Source organism: Heliangelus exortis, chromosome 11 (assembly GCF_036169615.1).
Source record: "Heliangelus exortis chromosome 11, bHelExo1.hap1, whole genome shotgun sequence".
NCBI lineage: Eukaryota > Metazoa > Chordata > Aves > Apodiformes > Trochilidae > Heliangelus > Heliangelus exortis.
The window spans coordinates 11,918,792-11,932,210 of NC_092432.1; the positions used below are offsets into that span (position 1 = coordinate 11,918,792).

The 13,419-nt window shown below is 45.2% G+C and overlaps 1 protein-coding gene across 1 annotated transcript in view; it reads left to right on the forward strand.

Moving 5' to 3' along the window:
- Positions 1-13,419, forward strand: part of HCN4 (hyperpolarization activated cyclic nucleotide gated potassium channel 4) — a 99,936-nt gene that overhangs the window by 24,819 nt on the left and 61,698 nt on the right. The window contains exon 2 of the mRNA XM_071754600.1: positions 4,476-4,899. Coding sequence (XP_071610701.1) covers positions 4,476-4,899 — 424 coding nt within the window. The remainder of the gene's footprint in view (positions 1-4,475; positions 4,900-13,419) is intronic.

Here is a 13,419-nt window from a genome sequence, read left to right on the forward strand (position 1 = left end):
AGGGCTGCAGCCTGGGCTTGGCAGAGCAATTGGATTTGTCTTTGGTTTTGGCTTTAGCAAGGTGATGTTCATTGAAGAGCCATTCTTGTAAGGTTAGGAAGGTTGGCCACTGTGTCTGAGGCAAATTCCATTGCTGCTGAGAATATCCTGGCTCTCTGGCTTCTTCAGCTAGGTGCATTTTGATTTTTCTTCCTTTCTGGGCTCTTTAAGGCAGCACCTCAGTTCAACCCAGAGTTGTCTGCCTTTCAGCAGATGTTTGGAAAACATTCAGAAAGCTTTGTTACTTTAGGGAGGAGGTTGCTCAAGCCTGTTTTCTCTTAAGAGTGCGAACACTAGAGAGCAAGAACAGAAGCTGAGGGCACAAATGTGCCCCATTCAGGGGCTTTGAGTGCCAGACTGGCACAGTGCTGCTGACCAGGATAATTCAGTATTTACTCTCCAGTTGGTCACAATCCTTCCTGAGCTCATGCACTGTAATTGGCAACACTGCATCATGGAATAGTTTTTGAAAAAAATCAAGATTTACTTAAGTTTAAAAATGACATCCAAGAGCAATATTCCTGGCCTCCTGCTAAGTTATACACTAGACAGAACAGAAAGATTATCTCAAATATTCCTGGTCAAAACCCATCAGCTAATACCTGCAAAATGTCCATGCTACCAAAACAACACCAACTATGCTTAAAGAGGGGATATTCTTGAAGTGTCTTCACCACACATTATCAGCTGCATTCTGTTACAAGTAATTAGTATATTAGGAATTAAAAGAGCAGAGGTAGTGGTGCATGTTAAAATTTGATTTTTCCTATCTAAGAAGCATGCATGAAGTAGGATGTAGTATAAGAACAAGCACATTTGGGTAAAAGCTCTGGTTTACATAGTGCTGGCTGCTCCCTTGCTGTGAGCTGTGCGGTCAAGCTGAGTCAACAGTAATAAAATAATACATTTGTATTTATTAATTTTTTATGTTGGCTTTTGAAAAGAGGAAGAGAGGTGAGAAGAAAGGCTATCAGAGGAAGCTGGAGCTATCAGAGGAAGATGTCCATGAGATGCATCTCTGCTAAACTCATTTTCAAGCCATATGAATAGTTCCACATCTGGTTAGACTCAGAAATGAAATTCAGGTCCTAACCCTTATTCAATCTCAGACTTCCATGGACAAATCCCATTCTCTTTAAATTTTCACTGTGTGGCTTCTCTTCTCTGCAAGGCAGGGTTAATAACTCTGCCTGCCTCTCATGGGTGCAGTGAAGCCAATTTAATCACTGCCAGCTCTGTGGAATCCCTGGGTGAAAGGAACAACAGAAATATGGAAAACAGGGGTTATTAATAGGTGGTGCTTGCCCTGACATACATCACATGCACTGTTACTCATTCTAGCCAGTAATTTACAGGGAGTGAAAAGATGTTCTTCAGTGTAAATACAAAATGACACATGGATGCTCTTAGGCCTCTGAGGTGTTGCCATCCCTGGAGAGTCTGTTCAGAACTGTCTACATCAAGTGGTGCCCCCCTGAGCAGATCATATATCATATGCAGGTAAAATTAAAGGGGGTGTGGAATCTAAATAGTTAAATCTTAACTTCTAGACAGTTTACATGGTAAAGGCAGGTGAATTTCCTGTGCTGGAACTGGTGTGCAGACCAAATTCATGGTGATTTTCAGCTTTTTCTGCCTCCTCCATAGAGTCCGAAGGTTAACTCCTCTCTGACATCTGGGACACCCTTTTATTATCAGGGCTGCATTGGATATGAAAGTTTTACCTTCTGTGTTTTTTAAGTGATGGCTTTAAAGGCCAGAACTGAGGGGAGCCTTTGACAATAATCTGGAGTCACAAGTGCACCCTTGAGGAGAAATGCACTTTAAGAAACACATGGCAATAAATTTCATCACTTCATCTTTGCTTGTCCACATTACAAACTGTGATTCCCTGTAGACAATTCAACAGAAATAGCAGCTGGGGACTGAAGAGCTTGTGTCAAGTGAGTCTGAAGATGTTAGAACTGGAATAAGAACAAAATCAGGATGCAGCACAGCTGCCCATGGTATGACCAGGCTCTGACTAGAAGACACTGGGGCAGCAGGAAGCACTTCAGTCTGGCAGAAAGCATTTTACGGGGGTTGTGTGTGTGGAAAACATCCTACTTAAACTGTGAGGCATCCTAGCCACTGTTGTCATTGTCCCCAGTTCCTGCTGAGTGCTGAAATCACCAGCCAGCATAGAAATAAGAGGCACAAAAATGCAAAGATCTCTGAAGAAAGGCACTTACCTTTCTGTCTCTGCATGTCAAGCCATGTCTGTCTCATGCCATTAATTTGAAACTCGGGGGGGAAAAAGAATTTTCTTTGTGCCTATCTCCTTCTATATCCCCCAAGGCAAATTAAAGATGGATGTGAGGTTATTCAGTTTTGGTAATAATATACACACAGCTCCCAGACTTCCTGCTATTGTGCGATTATTTAGATTAATTGACTAAGAAAGCTGCAGCATCATCTCAGGCCCTTAATAAGGAAGACTGCAACATGGATTTATACAGCATTAATGCATATTACTGTGTGACACAGTCTTGCCCTTAGAAGCATATGGACAAATCTCATTGCTGAGTGTCTGCCAGCACCAACTGTACCTTTATATTAAGTGAAGGATTGCATGTTGCCTTGCCTGTGGGGGCATGGCACCTTGAGAGCAAGAAACAGAGAGTTGGTGACATTTTTAGAAACCTCGTTAGTGGGTAAGTTTGCTCCTCCAGAAGTCACTTCCCATCAGCCTCTGCTGAATGTTTCTGAGAACTGCTGGTGTGTTGCTGGTTTGTGACCCTGTCTGCACAGGTCTAATAGCTGGAATCTTAAATAGGCTTTTAGGTGCTTTGCAGTGTTATGTTCTGAACAGGGAGAGAGAATCCATACAGAGAAAGCTTTTAAGGAATGGTCTCCCCCTTTTGTTTTCCTGCTGAGAGTTTAACACATTGGTGCAGTTGCCTCACTGTGCTGTACCAGCTCTGTCTGGCCCAGGCCTGAGGTTTAAATTGACCAAATCTCACCAAAACTAGACTTTGAGAATCTCAAAGGCAAATATGTTTCTCCTAAAACATCTCCAGTATTTTGACTAATCTGTCAGCCAGAGAAGCAGCACCTGTGTGTCCTTTTTCAGCATACCCAAAGCATTCCTTTGTTATCATTGAAAATCCAGAGGCTCTCTGTTGACTTCACTGCTATTGGGATGATGGGTTTAAAGGAAGCTGCACTTCTCCCCCTTTTGTTAACTTCCTGGCACCTTTTTTATAGTCTGGGAAGTGAGGCTTATTTGATACTCAAGAGATTATTAATACTATAAACCCAATGCTAATTTGTGTGATTGACTGGAAGAGCTACTGCAGCTTTCTGAATGTTGCATCTTCAGGTTTAAACAACCAGACCTGGTAATCAGTTTGCTCTTTGGACTTTGCTCAGTTGCTGTGACAAATGCATCCTAATTCAGGGTGTTGATACCTCACAATATTGTAGTGTACAATGTAGAGCTGGTGCAATCTTGGCAATGTGAAAATGGCACAGTGTACAGTGGCATCTCAACATGGCCAGGCATCAACAGGGGACTGGAACACCACTGTGTTGGGCAGTGAGAGAGAGGCTCCTTTGTGAGACTCCTCAGTGACAGATGAGACCCAGAAAAGTTTTTAGTCTGCATTCTGGTTGGGCTGTGGCAACAGTGTGTTGGGGAAAATCTTTAAAGAACCCATAAATTAGGAACTGTATCCAAACCGTGTGTAAGTAAGCAACAAACTGTTGTAAGGCATAGGACTGACTTGCCACCACAGTGAAGAGAAAATCCTTGGAGACTGCTTCATGGAACAGGAGTTAAAATGTTGTCATTGCTTACTTTAGAAATGAAATAGGTAATTCCAGACACAGGACTCAAAGCTTTATTGTTTCTGTACAACACAGGAGGCATGGCCTAGATTCAAGTCCAGGCTCAGCATGAGGTTGGCTCAGGAGGAAGTCTAAACTAAACTCTGTCTATCACAGCATGGTCTCCAGTTCCATCCTGATTTCTGTGCCTCAGTGCTAGCTACTTGTAAAGTAGGATCAGACAGTAGAAACAAGGCTGATGATTTTACCCCAAATGGCTTTATTGACATTAAAACTCAAGTCTTCCAAGTGCTTGTTCTCTCTCTTTGCCGAACAGTTGCTGTAGTAACTCCAAGTATGGCAGGGTCTTCTGACAGGCAGCCAGGAAGTCCCAGGCTTAAGTTTTCAAGTGGGCACATCCAGCTCTGCATTCAGTTTCTTCCTGTACCCTCTAAGTTAAAAGATGAGCATCCCTAGAATATTAGGTGCTTAATTAGCAGCTTGTGCATGCTGAGCTCATCAGGCAGATGAGCAGAGCACAGGGACTCAGTGGCAGTAGTTCTGTTGACCAGGGCTCCCTGTTGTCCCACCCCACAGCTGATCTCACGTGTCTCTGTCTCACTGTCCAGGTTTTATTGGGATTTGACCATGCTGCTCCTGATGGTGGGGAACTTGATCATCATTCCCGTGGGCATCACGTTCTTCAAGGATGAAAACACGACTCCCTGGATCGTCTTCAACGTGGTTTCAGACACCTTCTTCCTCATCGACCTCGTCCTCAACTTTCGAACGGGCATCGTGGTGGAGGACAACACCGAGATCATCCTGGATCCGCAGAGGATCAAGATGAAGTACCTGAAGAGCTGGTTTGTGGTGGATTTTATCTCCTCCATCCCCGTGGACTACATCTTCCTGATCGTTGAGACCCGCATCGACTCCGAGGTGTACAAGACGGCCCGGGCGCTGCGCATCGTGCGCTTCACCAAGATCCTCAGCCTCCTGCGCCTCCTGCGGCTCTCCCGCCTCATCCGCTACATCCACCAGTGGGAGGAGGTGAGCAGGGGCTCTGATGCTCTTATGTCCTAAATCTTATGCTGGTATCACACAAAAGTGTTTCCCTTCAATGCCCGTTCTCCCACTTTATCCCAAGGGGAATGCTGAGGAATTGTGTCTTGAGTCTAATTCTTCACTTTTAGTGGGTTCCTTCAGCACGTTGTTATGTGGTCACTTGGGACTGTGCTGGCTGCTTCATGGGCACAGTGCTTACACTCTGTGGAGGTGATGTGTGGGCTGGGAGAAGATTAAGTAGAGGTGGACCCCCTGCAGGATGTGTGTAGTTGTAGAGCTGCATAGGAGTGGAGGGGTAAGCCAAACAGGGGCAGTCTTGCCTTCTCAGGGCCCAAGAAGGTCCAAGAGAAGCTCAAAGGAATGGTCTAGAGACAGATGATCTGCAGAACCCATGGCATTTGTTTACCCAAGCATCATCATCTTTTACACGGTTATCTCTTGAATAAATGGCTTGGTGATGTGGGTATAACCTTCTTGCTTTCCCAATTCTCTGACACTGTGTTAAAGGGAAGGGGAATAGTGAACAATCTGCAGACAAATGGGCTGTTTAAAACCCATAAAGGTCTGGGGAAAGAAAGCAAGAGCCCCCAGTACCCCTGAGTCAGTTGTCAGGCCTAATGTGAGTGAAAGCCACAGCCTTACAAGTAGTTTGAAGATTTCTTGGTTTTTTTTTCGTGTCTCTGTGCTCTCTAAAGCAGAGAGAAAGCTCCCTGCAGCTTTCTCCACATGTCAGGAACATATTTTCAAGACAAGGAGAGCTGGTGAGGGCAATTTCATCTTCCTGTTCTTTCTCCACTGCTTTGAAGCAGAGCCTGATGCAGAGCATGATCTAATGCAGAGTCTGCTCCTGGGAATGTGAAGTGAAAGCAGTCATGCAAGTCATGGTTAGATTGCACCGAGCTGTCAGAACACTAATTCATGATAGTTCTTCCTCTCAGCATCACAGACTTGGAGAGAGAGCACTGGTGCATACTTTACAAATTTTAGGCTTCATCTTTGTGGAGTTATAATTTTTGAATGCTTCACTGACACCAGAGCATAATGCCTTGTTGAAGTTTGGGATGACATTGTGCGGGATGCTGTACAGATGTAGAGGGAGAGATGGCTACAGCCCTGAAGAATTCACAATGGGATTAATTTGCTTCTTAGCACAGGCCAGCAAGAAATGCATGGAGAGATGGAGATAAAGAGAGCAGAAGTGTCTCTCCTGGTTTGACTCAGTAAGTCAGAGCAGTGAAATGTCTCCAGGTCTGTTGTCTTGTCCCTTGCTTGTGTTGCTTCTCTGCCCTCTAATCCCAGAATGCTCAGGAAAGGTGAGTTGGTGGTTTAGGCAGTTGCTAAAGCAGCTCCTTCATACAGCTCTCCATGGAGCCAGAGCAGTGCAGAGCTCTGAGCTTGCTCTACTCCTTGACTTCTTTTCCATAAGGTGATTGAAGAGGATTTAAGTATATTTGCTGTCGATTGTACCAAATCTGTTTTTAAAAATAATGATACAAAACCAAATTAGTGCCCTCGCCCTGTCTGGCTTCTCACAGTGTTTCACTGAGCAGCCAGTTCTCAGCTCAGTCTGGTGACACACACATCACAGGGGCATTTTGCCCTTTTGCTGCCTGTCCTGGAGATGGGGGGGACAGCCCAGCCAGGCACTCTCTGGATCCCCCTGAAGAGCAGACTCCCTGGAGTGATGCAGTGCTGCAAGTGGAAGGGACAGATGGTGTTGGATTGCAGTTGGAGACTGCAATGCAGACTCTGTTATGCATTGCAGAGCCCAGGAGAGCACACATGACACTCTGCTTTCCAAACAGGGACAGGGCTTGCCCCAAGCAGCAGTTTGCTGGAGAGTGCATGCTGCTAGGAGGTTCTCTACCTTCTTGAAGGAGGGAGAGCAGCAGAGGGATGGGGTGATCCCTCATCAGTGGTGCAGTGCATGCTACGAAGCACCAAGGAGACAGGGAAGAAACGTGCTTCTTCATCTGTGCATGGGAATTAATAATTGTGCTCCCCGGAACCACACTGATGGTTCCTTCTATCTCTGACTTAGATGTGGTGGACAGAGGATCCATCTCTGAAAGGTCACATTGATATTTTCTCACCACACAGATCAGCAGTGGTGATCCTGAAATTTGAATTCCTGTAGGACTGAGCAATGTTGGACTAAACTTACTGAGGTGTACACAGGAACCCAGTTGCTTTGTAGAGCAAAAGAACATGGAAGAGTGTTAGAGGAGGCTGCTGAGAAATTCTCTTTTCCTTTGCTCCCTCTCTGTGCTTCATCTTATAGGCAGTATCCTCTCATAAGCTCATTGCATATGACTACATAAACTAAAAAAGGCTTGTGAGTAGGGCACTCTGGAGAGGAATATGTCTGTGAACTACAGGAGTGTATGTGGGGCAGTCTGAGGCAGTTACTGGAGGGGGACAGACTGGTGGGAGGGAGCCTTGTGTCTGCTCAGGGCACCCCTGCTCCTGCACAGAGCTCAGGCAGGGACTTGGGAAGGAGCAGTTGCTGCTGCCATGGGAAACTTGGCTCCTTGCTTGTAAGTAGTGCTGAGTCTCTGGGTCCTGCATGAGGAGGAGAGTGGGATGCTGTGTGTACAGAGATGTTCATCTGCCTTCCAGATGAACATGACACATGTGTGTCACTTGGGCTGAGAGCAGGGTAAAGTGGTCACTTCCCAAGTTCAGGCAGCCTCTCTGTTTCTTCCCCTGCAATTGTTCATGCTCTGCATGAATTTCTCACTCACTCTGCAGTGAGGAGGGGGCAGTCATCTCTCAGGCTGCAGAGCTGTAAAGCAGCACTTCCAGGCACTTCCAGATCAATGCTAGTCATGAGTGTGGGCTCCAGAGCCAGTGGTTTGAAGTGCCTGTACCATGCTGGCTCAGCAGTGGACTACCCTGACATCCTCCCCTAGATCCAAAACAAGTGCTTTGGGCACTACAGATGGGAAAACACCCTACAGAAAAAAAGGGAGAAAAAACAAACAACCAATCTAGTAGACTAACGTTCATTGGAGTATGAAAAAAAGCTTAAATCCAATGCAGCTTCATTTGCATTATCCATTTTGCATGAGTGGCCCAACGAATGAATTTACCAGTAGGGCAGAATATAAATAGAGTCTTTCTGAAGTGTCTGCTGTAGCTACCCTGCAGTAAGAAGCTTGATTGCAATGTAGGAAGGCATCCTCAGAGTGGCTGGAGCCTAGCTTGCCTGAATATCATTATAAACTTCAGTGTTGAGTAGTTATCAAGTCCATAAGCTGAGATGCAAGAGGGCTGGCGAGGTTTATGTCTGAGCTGTGCTGCCAGGGTGCTGCAGTCGTCACCTCTGCCTTTGAACCACTCCATCAGCTCCTCAGGGTGTCTGGGCTGGTCTGGGGTTCTTCCCAGGGCAGCATGGAGGCAGAATTGTCACCCATGGGCTCAGGGACCTTCACACGCTTGGCTCTGAGACATTGCTCAGAGAAAGCAGGCTCCAAATACCCACATCCTACAAACCTCATCCCAAGGTCACCCAGCAGAAAGCATAAAAGAATAACCTCATGTATCCTATACAAAATAAGCCAGTGCAGTTCAGATTGTGAGTGTTAAATAACAAAAGAAGCCTTTAGGTTTTCGTAGACAAAATTGATTATGTTTGGGGTGGTTTTTTTTTTTTCCTAGGAGCAATATGCTGAGCTTTCCTTATTCTATGCACAGCATCTACCCCTGTGCTTGCTGCCAGGATGCAATAACCTTTATTTCAGAATAAGCTGCTCTGACTTATGAACAAAGAACATTTACTGGGACTACAGTAAAATCCTACTCCTATAAATTGATTTCCAAAATAGCACATAGGCTTAGATAACCAAAATATTTTGATTTCTGAATTTATGTAAGAGGGCATGAGGGAAGGAAACAAACTAACTGGTTTTGATATTTATCTCAATGATAAGATTATCATGAGTGGATTTTTTTCAGAACTTTTTTAGAAAAAAAATACACTTTTCATTTTTGGCAGCTGAAACATGAAGGAAAGAACATTTTGGTAGTTTTCAAACTCTTACATAGCTGAAAACTCTGAAACTTTCCTGAAAGCTGTTATTTTCTTTCCTTGATTTTGCATATTATATAAGTGTTTTATCTTCTTGGGTCTTTTACTGGTCATGGACTACATCATTGGAAAAATTCTCAGAAAAATACTCAGAAAACTGATTCAAATGTGTGGAAGGACTTGAAGAGAGCTTCCAAAGACTATGAGAATATGACTCCCAATTGGTTTTCATTTGGATTTCAATAGCTAAGTCCCTTAGTTGCTTCTGACCTATTTGTAGCCTTTCTTAAATTAAATTAAACTATTGTGGCCAGTGGCCGGGGGGAGGTGGTATGCAGCCAAATCCATAACTGGATTCTGATAGGGGAGGAGCTGGGCAAAATGATTGTTCTGCAGCAGCACAGCAGGGTCCCATCCCATGAGCAGTTCAAAATAACTGAGCAGATTTTTTATCTGTCTGATTTGCAGTTCTGTCATGTTAAATAGCAAGTCAGGCCCAGGACTGTAATTCATTAAAACCTCTGGCCACCCTTGAGTAAAATGAGACTCAACAAACACTGTGGCAGAGAGGGGGAGAATGAGCTGGATTTCTTCCTAAATCTGCATTGCCTCATTTTCTGAAGGCAGCATTATCAAACATTAGTCTTTAATGTCATTACAGAAGCTTATTAGAACAGTAATGCAACTTACAGTAATTTGCATTCTCACTGCACAGTGTAACCCAAAATTCAAGCATCTTCTCCTTTTAGAGAAAATCCTGACTGTGCTGAATTGATGGCAAAAAACCCTGTTGTTGACATATTAGAAGAGGGTTGTTCAAGACTTACTTTACCACTGCCATTTACATTGTGCTGTTTTCACTTGTGCAGCACAACATCTTTGTGGGGGGAGGACAGACAACAGAAGGAGACAGATGTTCTCCATTCCTTACAGATGTTGCATTTTTCCTCATTTGCCCATCAGCATTGACTGATCCACCCCTTGCCCTGTGCCATGTTACCTTTCCAGAGAAATAAACCCAAAAAATTTTAGTGGTGGAGTTTGTCTTCAGCAGAAAGTTCTATGGCTAGGATGCAAATCCAGCTTCCCACCTGGGCAATGGGAATACAGTTTCAAAGGGAATATAATAAAAAAATGGGTTATAATGAATTACACAGTGCCAGGCAAATATTTGAATAGCTGTGCAGCTCCAGAGGTTGCCATAAAAAAGAAAAAGCCTCTTATTTTTTTTTTACAGTCACCTCCTGGCAGTACTTAATGTGTCTTCTGTCAACAGGATGGTATGACAAGGGGAATGGATGGCTGGAGGGGTTGGGATTAGGGCATGGAGCCATTTGTCTCTAGGTCAGTAGTTCAGATCCAGCTTGTAGCAAGTGAAAGTCATTTGCCAACACATGGCTGTTATTCCTCTTCTCTCTTCTTTGTGGGCAGGTGCCTGTGTGACAAACCCATCCAGGTCCTGGCCATGGCAGCAGCAGGGGGGTTAAATTCCCCCACAGAGCTGAAGTGAAGCCCCCACTGGCCAGGGGTGTTAAGGAGAGGGGCTTGTCTGTGCCCAGCTTTTGGTTCCCTGTGTCAGAAGAGCTTTTATGCTGGGATAGAATGATGAAGGTTTTCAAAAGAGAGAGGCTGATGTCTGAAGGATCTCCAGTCCCTGAGATAGCTCTTTGCTGCTCCAGCCTTTCATTTTCTCTTCCCTCAGCTCCTTCACTGGACACTCTGATATCAGAGTTTGCCTTTCTCCTGGGGAGCTCACATCTCTCTGTGTCTCTGCCAGCACCAGCTGCCTGCAGCTCAGTGCCCAGATCTTGCCAGCTCCCTGTTATTTTCCTTTAGGCCATTGTTGCTGGAGGGGGGGGAGGGACCTGGCAGGTTTATTATTGCTCTTGTGTTACAATTACAGAGGGTCCTCAAAAGAGAAGTGCTGGATGGAGTCTGGCATGAGGAGATTCCTCCTGCAATCAGTGTCATTTTTTAAGACTTTATTGATGAGGAATGCTCCAGCTGCAGCCATGGGGGCACCCTGGCCCCTCAGCATGCTTCTGGGAGGGTGTTGTGACCTACATCAAGTACATCTGTGGCAGGGAGAGAGGAATTGAGCCCCTCGGGTTGTTTGTGTGTCCTCTGCAGAGCCAGGGCTGAGCTCTGTGGCACTGTGTGTATGGGATGTACATTTACTTGTATACAGCCCTGATGTTAGGAACAGCCAATACAGCTTTTGAAGGGAATCAGAGGGAGATTCCCATTCCCATTTGGGTTGCTGATCCAAACGTGCTGAATCTGTGGGTTGTGTGAGTGAAGCAAGAGCTTGGCCCAAATAGGACAGTGGAAAACAAAAATCAAGTTGGTTAATGGAGCAGAAGGAAAAGGAGATTTTGGAGTGTTAGAAGGGGAACAGCAGCATGGAGCTGCTTTTTTCATCCACGTGTGCTCCGAGGCAAGGGGGCCTGAACAGCAGCTCCTGTTGGGAGTTGGAGTGAAAGGAAGAGCAAATGTCTGCTAGCAGGAAAAAGAAAATCCCCCACTCACAGTGATAATTCAGGGGGTTAATTCTGGTAAAGAATCTGTATTTCAGCAGCTCTTTGAGCTGCTGTGTGGTTTCTTCTGTCTGATTTGCTTTGCCTGTCTTCATCCTTGAAGCTGGTGGGAACCCCAAGACACCAGAAGTGTCCATAGCAGTGGGTACCTACTGAGTGCATTTTTTTGTTACTACAATAAATAGGGCTGGTGGGAGAGAACAACCAATGATCACCACACCTCACTGTAGAACAGTCTTGTGTTGAGGAGCTGAAGGCAGAGCGGAAGCTTGAGTCCCCCTTCCAGACAGAGCTCCCTAGGCTGGAGTGCAGAGTTCAGACCTCAGGCTCCAGCACCACTGCTGGAGAATCCTGTGAGCTGGAGGATTCATAGGGGTCACTGAAGGCAATCTCTCCCTTCACATGGTGCCGTACACTGAGGGAAGGGGATGGGGGGATGCCAGCCATGCAGAAAGGACAGGACTCATCCTGCCAGTGGGGCTGTGAGAGGGTCTCTCTGTCTTGAAGGGCACAGCCCTTTCCCTTTCCAGGGAAAGAAGGAATGCTCTGCCACAGGGCAGCAAAACACAAGGTCAAGCTTTGGCTCTGAGCAGTTCTCACTTCCACTCTAAAGAAAAAGTTGCCAGCCCCAGTGCAAGGCTCTGTAACACTCTGGTGGGGGCTCAATTCCCCACTGTGTGTGGGGAATGGGAACCAGAGCTGGGAAGCTCCAGAACATGTTTGGTTTTCACCCTCTTTTCTTCTTGCCAGAAGCACACTCTTACTTTCCCCAGTAGTTTGAGGTGAAAGGAAGAAGTCTTTCTGGGGAAGGACAAGCTGCACTCCTGAGCAAGGCACAGAGAGGTGCAGAGTTTTAATGGGCTAGAGCCTTATTGATGAAGTTATTTTCTGAGCACCGCTGTGAAAAGAGCTGTTTTGAAGACAGTTTCAGGACACACAATTATCCAGTTTGCCAGCTTAATGCATTCAACTTAACCTCATTTTTATGAAGCAGAAATCAATGTGGTAACTTTTTCAGAGCTGAGAGATCACATTTTATTCTTGCTTCTCTCATAAGGATGCATATTTTTAAGCTTTCTCTTCTCCTTTAACTCCTCCCTCTTCCAGAACTGATTAAGCAGGATTACCCCAAGGGCTAGAGGAAAGGGTAAGGCAATTTCCACATACCCAGAGCCACATTACAATGGACAATGTTTCTGAAATCTCTTTGCAATACATTACAAAATTTTCCTTTTTTGCCATTTGGAAGAGTATTTGGAATTGCATTTATGACCTTAGTGAATTCTTGTGAATGTTACTATTAATTTCATTTAAGCACCATTTCACAAAGGAATAATTCAGAAGTGTTGTTGATGGTGGCAATCTTCACCCCAGGTTTTCATTCCCAGGAATCCATATCCCCTGCTCTCTGCTCTTCCTGTGTCTTTCACCCTCTCTGCTCCCACATGGTCTGGGATATTTTGGGAACTATTCTCCTGTGTGTCTTCTCCCTTCCTAAGACAGGAGTCCTGCAGAACAGCAGATGCCAGAGCTGTCAGCTGGATAATGTCTGTCCAGAAGTTCCTCAACAAGGCTGACAGAAAATTGAAGAGAGTGGGGTAATTGCCCTGCTTTTGATTTATACTCCACAATTCCTATCCCTGGCACTCCCTGAAGTGGGTTGCACCACACATACAGTATTTTAGTCTAGTGACACATGCAAAACCTAAAGAATGAAACTTTACAGTAAAAATCTTCAGCCCAGGCTTACTGTGCTGCACCATACCCATCGTGATTCCCTTATGCTCAAGAAGATAAAAGGGCTTTTACATTTTTTATGCTTTCAGGTAACCTGCTCAATACCCTAGGGTTTTTTCATCACGGAAGAGGAGTAGAACATTTCAATGAGGCCCCTAATTTAAGCTTTTCTTTGTGGACTGGTGGCCCAGCAGTCCCAAG